The sequence below is a fragment of the Cebus imitator genome, unplaced genomic scaffold, assembly GCF_001604975.1.
Source record: "Cebus imitator isolate Cc_AM_T3 unplaced genomic scaffold, Cebus_imitator-1.0 Scaffold94, whole genome shotgun sequence".
NCBI lineage: Eukaryota > Metazoa > Chordata > Mammalia > Primates > Cebidae > Cebus > Cebus imitator.
The window spans coordinates 5,201,972-5,210,543 of NW_016107409.1; the positions used below are offsets into that span (position 1 = coordinate 5,201,972).

Sequence of the window (8,572 nt, forward strand, 5' to 3'; positions counted from 1 at the left end):
ACTGGAGGTCATATCAAGTGAAAAGCGGGGTGCAAAGGGATCTATGTGTGTGGGGGTGACTGCCTTTGCCTTGTTCAAGTCTCAGAAATTTAGCCAGCATGAATAATGGATGAGGAGTGAGAATATTCTAGTCTCAAACTCATGTCTGTCTCCATGCAAAGATCAGTTCTCCCATCAGCAAAATGGATAAACTTCCTTAACATATACATACTCATTTATCTTCATTACTAGTGAATGAAACATTATATTGAGAATCAGAAGGCTTAATGGTCCTACTACCGTGATTCCTAAACATTGCTACATATTGAAATCACCTGCGGAGCTTTTAAACGCGCCACTGCCCAGTCACAGTCAATATCAAGTAAATCATAATGTCCAAGGTGGGGTCCAGGTGCCAGTGTTTGTCAAAGACCCTCAGGCGATTCCATGATTCCACTATACAGCAAAGTTTGGGAACCACTGCCCAGCTCCCTTGTATAGTCACCTAAGCGTAGCTTTCAACTTCTTGGTTCTAAAGTATGTCCAACTTTGAAATGGGAATTGAAGCCGGAAACAACAAATCTTGAGCCTCTGCACTACCCCCAGTAAGCCTGACAGCCGGCCACCCCCATCTCTTGCAACCAACTAGTAAGTGTGAACCATAAATAGAGGGAATCCAAGGGTAGGGAAGTGAGCCTGGGGTTGGGGAGAGCACAAGCACTCCTTCCCAAACTGGGTGAATAACAGAGAAAACACAGAAAAAGATTTCAAGATCAAATAAAATTGGGTAATTAAGGGTTCACCAAGGATAAGCAGATTACTTCACTGTAGGACTTGTTAGGACCTTTAAGTCAGAGTACGATTATGAATCTGCCGGAAGAGACTCTAGCAGCATTCCTCCTGTGCAACCCTTTAATTTTCTCAGTATATTTCTAGGACCTGTGTTTCAATCAATGGTACTTGGAGAAACCTACAGCAGTGTTGAAATTTTGTCCCCCAGGGACATTCAGCAATGTCTGGAGACATACTTGGCTGTCACAGCTGGGGGGCAGGGGCCAGGTGGCTGTTACTGGCATCTAGTAAGTAGAGGCCAGGGATGCTGGTAAACATTGTGAGGTGCACAGGACAGTCCCCACCCCAGGCTTATCCAGCCCCAAATAATACTGGCACAATTAAAAAGCCCGGGCTTAGGGTGACCTCTTCTCCAATCGACCTACCCCCGCCCCCAGAGCCTCAGAAATTGGAGATGATGAAAGAGCAAGAAAGGAGAAAGAAAAGGAGGAAGAAAAAGCAAAGGAAAAAGGAGGAACTGAAAGAAAAAAAGAGACAACAATAGAGGCAGAGGTAAAGAAGAGACCAGAGGAAAAAAGGAGCGAAGAAGCCAGATTCATAATTGTCAAAACTTGAGAGCAACCAAGATGTTCTTCAGCAGATGAAAGGATAAACTGTGATCCACCCAAACAATGGAATTTTATGCAGTGCTAAAAAGAAATGAGCTGTCTATGAATCTATGAAAAGACATGGAGAAAACTTAAATGCACATGCAAGTGAAAGAAGACAACCTGAAAAGGCTCCACATTTGACAATTCCAACTATATGACATTCTGGAAAAAGCAAAACTATGAAGACAGTAAAAAAGTTCAATAGTGACCAGAGGTTGGAGGGGGAGGGAGGGATGAACAGGCGAAGCTCAGAGGATTTGTAGCCGAGTGAAAATACTCTATGTGGTACTGCAGCGGTGCCTACATGTCACCATACATTTGTAAACTCACAGAATGTACGACACCAGGAGCAAACCCTAATGCAAACTCACAGACTTTGGAATGATTATGATGTGTCAATGTAGGTTCAAAGACTGTCACTAATGTACCACCCTGGAGGATGACCATAATGCAGGAGATTATGCATTTGTGTGGGGCGGGAGTCTGCGAACTCGCTGTACTTTCTGCTCAATTTAGCTGTGAATCCAAAACTGCTCTAAGATATCGTCTACTTTTTATAAAAAATAAAGAGAAAGAAGCTAGGCAACATGCTGGTGTCAATTGGCCCCAGCCTCCTCACATCTTTATTACTACTCTGAGTCGAGGAAGGCTGCTAACGCTGCTTTTCAATAGGCACGAACTGGTGGGGGAAGGCGAGGACCACAAAGAAAGGCAGGGGATTCTCTTTCGCCTAGAGTTCGGTGTCCCACACTCGGCGTCCCGGGGCACGGTGGAGACCTCAGACCCTGCTGGGCTTCTTGGGGTCCTTGCTCCTGGCCGGCATGAAGGCGTAGAGTTCCTCGATGAGCATCTCCATGCGCGCGGTGACCTCGGTCACGGTGTCGATGACCAGCTTCTGCTGCAGTTTCAGCTTGTTGTTCTCCCACAGGGCCTTGTTCTCCTCCAGGAAGCCCCGGCGCTCCTCCCGCAGCATTTGCAGGGCCCTGTTCTCCTCCTGCAGGAGCCGGTTCTCCTCGCGCAGGGCCTGCAGCGCCTGGCTCATCTCTCTCAGCAGCTGCAGGGGCTGGCAGTCGTCGGGCAGGCCCGGGCCCACCTTGGCGTCCTCCTCCCCGGAGGGCCCGGACAGGTTACCGACCATCTCCCGCAGGGTGCGCATCGCCTTGGAGTCCTCCTGCGCGGCCAGGGGCCCTTTGGACTCCTCAAAGGGGGAGGAGAGGCAGGAGCCCTGGTCCTGCAGCAGCCCGGGGCTGCGGGGCTCCTCGTGGGGCGAGGGGGCGGGCTTGCTTTCCTCGGCGGGGGCGGCCGCGTCCTCCGCCTGGGCCCAGTAGGTCTGTCTCTGCTCCAGCAGCTGCTGCAGCGCGCGGTTCTCCTCCCGGAGGAGCTGCAGGGTGCTGTCCTCCTTGCCGTGGGGCCCCTGCAGGGCGGCGTGGTCCTTCTTCACCCCCTCCGGAGACGCGCTGTCCTTCTGCAGCAGTGGCGAGGGGGCCCGGCTCTCCTCCCGGCCCCGCAAGGCCTTGTGCTCCTCCCAGAAGACCTGCAGGAGCTTGTTCTCCTTGAGGAGCAGCCTGGTCTCCTCGCGGAGCAGTCTGGTCTCCTCGCGCAGCAGCCTGGTCTCCTCGCGCAGGGTCTTGGCCTCCTCCCGCACAGACTTGTTCTCCTCCTGCAGCGCGCACTCCTTGGCCAGCCTCTTGTGGTGCAGCTTGTGGTGGAAGGAGGCCGAGGGGGAGAAGCAGGGAGACTGCAGGCGGCAGTTCTCGTTCACCCAGCGCCCGTCCTGGAACACGAACATCTCATCGCTGAGCTGCACCCGCGGCGGGTTGTAGTCCAGCTCCAGGTCGGCCTGGGACATGGGGCGCTCCATGGGGTCTAAGGGCACGGAGGAGAAGCGGTTCAGCGGGTAGGAGTGCTGGCTCGCCACCCGGCGGCTCAGCCGGGGCAGGGCGGCCTGCCGCGCGCAGCCAGCGGGGCTGTACGAGTTGTGGAGCCTCAGGAAGGGCTCCGCTGCGCCCCTCTGCGGGAGAGAACGGGAAAGCCCAGCGTTAATGATGAAACTGACACCCTCAGGGCTGGCTGACAAACTAAGGGGACCAGACATCCCGGAATAAGCTGCGTCTGATCGTCTGGCTTGCCCACAGTGGGCACTTTTGCCTCTTGGAGTCCTTACAAGGAAATGTGGCCGATCCTTGTCATTCCAGAGAGTCCTGTTCTATGAAGTCATCTCCAACACTGAATTACCAAATACAGAACCATTGCTCCTACGGGAAATACATTCCTTTGAGCCTGTGATCGCCTTTTTGTTATCCAAGCAATACATAACCTCATTGAGTGCGCATTGTTGATTCACTAACATCCAAGTCGCGTCAGCAGCGCTGCCTCTCATGCCCGAACAAAACTTCTCTAACACATGTGTTTTCTCCATGTGACATGGCATAGCCTTCTTCTGTTTGGCAATACTAGACAGCACTTGACTTGAAATGGCTCGGAAGCCATTTTAACAGCAACATCACCAACGTAATGCACAAGGCGGCAAAAACCGTGGCACTAGATAGACTGCACAATGGACACTATCTTCCAGCATGAGAGCTGAAACTAAAGGTCCCTTGGCTGGGGACTCAGCATCACGCAACTCAAATTTACCCCTCTCTATGCATGTCTGAGAATTACCATAAAAGTGCTACAAGTATTGATTTGGTGGTTACACATTTTAGCAAGTAGGCAAATTCACAAATATGGAATCCATGAATAATGAGAAACAGTTATATATTATGCAAGTCAACGGCATTGATGTTAGAGTCAACCAAATATTTTGAGTCTTGGCCTCACTACTTACCAGTTAACAAGAATTTGGGCAAATTATTTGAGCTTTAATTTCCACAATTTCAAATCGGGATAACTTCATCTACTCTTTGCCTCATATAGATATGTTCAGGATTAAAAAAGGTAATATACAAAAGCACTAAGCATGGCCTCTGGCACATTCTGTCACCCTAAAGGAGGAACAAACACTGCTCTCGAGTGACACCACCTACAGGTGTATACTCACACTTGGCATGAGCAGAGAGGCAGCTTGAATCATCCAAACAGCCACCCAAATTGCTGTGTCCAAAATGGTGGAGGTGCCACTGGTCAGCCCAGCCTTCTCTCTTGCCCATCTCAGCATATCTCTCATTCTTAGCCACCTTGAGTCTTTTCTGCTAGCAGTCCCTTAAATATCCACCCCAGCTTCTAATGCAATGCTAGACTCAAAGCAGAGTCTGAGTAATAATTTTGGAAAGAAAGAAAACCATCCCAGACATATCACTGAGCAATGAGCGTTCAACATGTGGTGATAAAGTAAGCAAAGGACCCTGAGGAATTCACGATGGTGGCCATGGACCTCAAGACCACTGCATAAAATGGGATTCAGATCCACAGAGCTTAACTCCAGTGAACTGGTAGCTCTCACACATTCCATTACAGAAGAATAACCCCAGTGAGCTTTACATGCAGATTTCTGAGCCTCCCATTGTGAGTCTGATTCACTCAGATTGGGGTATGGCCCAGGTATCTGCATTTCTAACCAGCCCCCTCAGGTGATTCTGGCTGCAGGTGGTTAGGACAGCTGTAAGTCAAGTAGAATACCCAATTTGCTTAGCTGAGGGTTAAAGACTTAAAGACACCAGCATTAAAGACTGAAAAGTCATAAGAATTCTCATCCTGGTTTTGTCACTGATGGGCACATTGAAACCAGAAAGCTCTCTTACCCTCTTTGAGACCCAGACTTTTCACTAGTAAAAAAGAGGGAGTCGGGCTTCATGATCTCAAAGGCACCTTCCAACATTGAAAAGTCAATGAAATGTACCTGTAAAATGGAAATAATATGTGCCCTATTTAGCTAACAATACTGTTGTGAGGATTAAATGAAATAATGCATGCAAAAATCTTTTTAAAACCACCAAGTGCCAAAGAATCATAAGGTATTATTATAAAGAAAAGTAGATTTCACTCATGCGAGAATTATAAGATGTATTCAAAAAGAAGTGAGCAAGTGGAATACATACTGGAGAAGAGGCAAAGATTGCAGCAATGAATTTAAATAAAAAGATCAACATCATGATCATGATAGCTACATCACAAGCATTTCATCCAAATATATCAAAATGCTCTCTAAATATCAATTCCTATGTTTTAGGTTATTTTCACAACTGTACAGATAGAGAAGATAAAAAAACAAGTCAGGTTGTCTATATTTTGTGTGTGTGTGTGTGTGTGTGTGTGTGTGTGTGTAAAGAGAGAGACAGAGATACAATTTGCATGGTATATAAAGTTGGTTAGAATTCTTTAAAACTTAAAAAGCTAGATAAATAGAAGATGCCGTTCTATGCCATTAACTGTGTAACAAACACTTCATTAACTTTGTAAGGATATGCTCAGTCTTCTAGATAGCAAGGGTGTGAAGGCATTCTGCAATCGGAATCTTTTAAAGAAGTTCAGCCTCCATGGTTTTCACATTTCTCAATTGGAAAAGCACATTGGCTCCTGTAGCTGTCTGTGATCAAAATGAATCTCACTGTAGATAACCCAGACCATTTCTTGGTAGGTTTAAGGTCCTGAGATCCAGGATTTCTGGGAAGATTAGTCAAAGCCAATAAAGAGTGAATCTTAAGGGGTCCTCTCCATACTTGCACTAGAACCAGTACTTTCTCTCAGCAGGATTTGGCTCCAGAAGCTATCAACATGGAAAAGTGTGGTTTTAGTCAACATGTACATCCCAGTCCTGAGAAGGAAGGGGAAGAAGGAAACAAATATTGAGACTCAATTTCACGCTAGGTCCTGAGCTGAGCATTCTACCTGCTGAATTCATTTAATCCTCACCACCCTGACATATAAGATGTTATCACTATTCTTATTTTACAGATGGAGAAACTGAAACTCAGAGAAGCTAAATAACCAGCACTAGTTCCTTCACTAAGACACAAACCCACTGCTGGCTCCCTGACCTTATACGTGTGAAGTACACACATGGGAAACCACCAAGGATTTATCAAATGACTTGCAGCACTTTGGGGATCGTGATATCTTTTCCTTAACTTTTTATTATGGAAAATTCCAAATATACACAAAAAGAGGAGAATAGTCTAATAAATTTCCATGTACCGATCACTCAGCTTCACCACTTATCAAATCAAGGCCACACTTGTCTCATCGGGCCTCAGCCTGATTCTACAACCACTCCCCTACCACTAGGTTCTCTTAAAGCAAAGTGGCATTATGTCATTTTATCCACAAATACACAAATATGTATCTATTTAACAGGTCCACAATACCATTATCACCCCTTTAAAATTTAACAATCATCCCTCAATATCCATCAGCAAATACTGAGTTCATGTTCAAATTTCCCCAATTCTCATTTCTTTTTAATGATTGTTTTTCAGCCAGAGGGACAATCTTCTTGATCCAACTAAGGGTCCAAAGAGGAATCACGGATGCTTTCTACCTGTCCCTGTTTTATTCATGATGGCTTTTAACTCATGGCATTCCGCTGCCTGTGCTCCACATCCACATTCCAAACTGGGTACCCAAGGAACATTCTACCGTCTCCTCAACAGAAATACACTAAACAAAACCTTAACATGTGGTGGCTCCCTAGCCACGGACCACCTGGATGTTTGGGCCTTAGTCCTTATTTACACATTCAGATGACCTTGCTCATATCCACTCACTTTCTGACCTTAGTTTCCAGTTCCCTAGAATGAAGGGTAAGAGTCATCATCCCTAAGTGCTCTCTTGGCCTGTCTCTTGTCCAGGGGATTTGCATTTGTAAATTGGCACCACTATGGCCCCGGCAGCCCTCTTTTACCAACCTCATTGGCATCTCGTCCTCTACCCTAAATGGCCAACCCTTCCCAAGCAGACTTTGTGCCTTCTCTTGTTCCATGCCCACAGCACCTCATCCAGGAAATGTTGATGGACTAATAAGTCCCCTTTACTTCCTCAACAGGAAACCAAATTCTCCTCCGACTGAGTCCTCTTATCTTTCCTCCTATTCCCAGATAGGACCAAGAAAGTAGTCAAGTCCAGTGCTGCCTCATGACTTAGTTTCTTACAACATGGAAACATTTAAAATTTTTCAGTAGTCATATATTTATTTTAATGAGTAATGGGAAAACATACCTACATTAAATATATAGGCATTTTTAGATACGACAAGGATCATAATTGAACTTTAGGAAATCACTGACCGCAAACAAACTTTTTTTTTCCTCTGGTATTTCTCTGATTCTGATCAGAGCTGGCTGGATTTAATCCTCAAAGGAAAGCTCTTTCTTGGCCTTATGAAAATTATTCACCTTAATCATATACGCACTTGGGATGCGACTGCACCAATTTTCTCTTACATTTATGTCAGTGAATCAAATAATGTGGCATCTACTGTGTGCCAAGCTCACAGACCCAGCCCTCAGGGAATTTCCAGTTGATTTGAAGAAACAGTGAATAGCATGAACTATTTCTTGGTGCAAATGAGAGAAGTCAAAATGCAGAAAGCATTAAGGCAGACAGCAAGGTGTGGGGAGCAGGGGACTAGAAATGACAACATCTGAATAGAGCTCTGCCTCTGCACTATATGAGTGCATAACCTTTACAAAGTCATTTCATTTCTGTGCCTTCGTTTCTAGAAAACGTGGATGTTAACATGAATTAGGGCCAACCCATATATTTTTGAAATGCCCAACTCTAGAAGGCGCTATTCGCTGTTACTGCAGTGCACAGCCTGCACACCATCTATAACAACCTCACCAACATCTGCCCTACTTCTCTCAGAGGGTTTGTTGTTCAGAAATAATCGGAGACTTGGAATATTTTCTTTGTTTATAAAGAGCTGCAGCCGGGTGCGGTGGCTCATGCCTGTAATCTCAGCACTTTGGGAGGCTGAGGCGGGTGGATCCTTTGAGGTCAGGAGTTTGACAGCAGCCTGGCTAACATGGTGAAACCCCATCTCTACTAAAACAAAACAAAACAAAACAAAAAAAATCTGGGCATGGTGGTAGGCCCCTGTAATCCCAGCTGCTCAGAGGTTGAGGCAGGAGAATCACTTGAACCCAGGAGGTGGAGGTTGCAGTAAGCCAGGATTGCGTCATTGCACTCCAGTCTGGATGACAAGAGGGAGA

General features: G+C 46.3%; 1 protein-coding gene across 4 annotated transcripts in view; it reads right to left on the bottom strand.

Annotated features, from left to right (window-relative positions):
- Nucleotides 1-2,012: 2,012 nt before the first annotated feature.
- CBY2 (chibby family member 2) overlaps nt 2,013-8,572 on the bottom strand; it is a 12,933-nt gene continuing 6,373 nt past the window's right edge. For 2 of the 4 annotated variants that reach the window (XM_037741124.1, XM_037741126.1), the window contains 2 exons: nt 3,029-3,432; nt 2,013-2,986 (listed from right to left, as the gene is read on the bottom strand). In XM_037741124.1, the coding sequence (XP_037597052.1) occupies nt 2,200-2,986; nt 3,029-3,432 (1,191 nt within the window). In that variant the 3' untranslated portion in view covers nt 2,013-2,199. Of the gene's footprint in view, nt 3,433-8,572 lie in introns of all 4 variants that reach the window. The other 2 variants (XM_037741127.1, XM_037741125.1) reach the window with 1 other exon arrangement.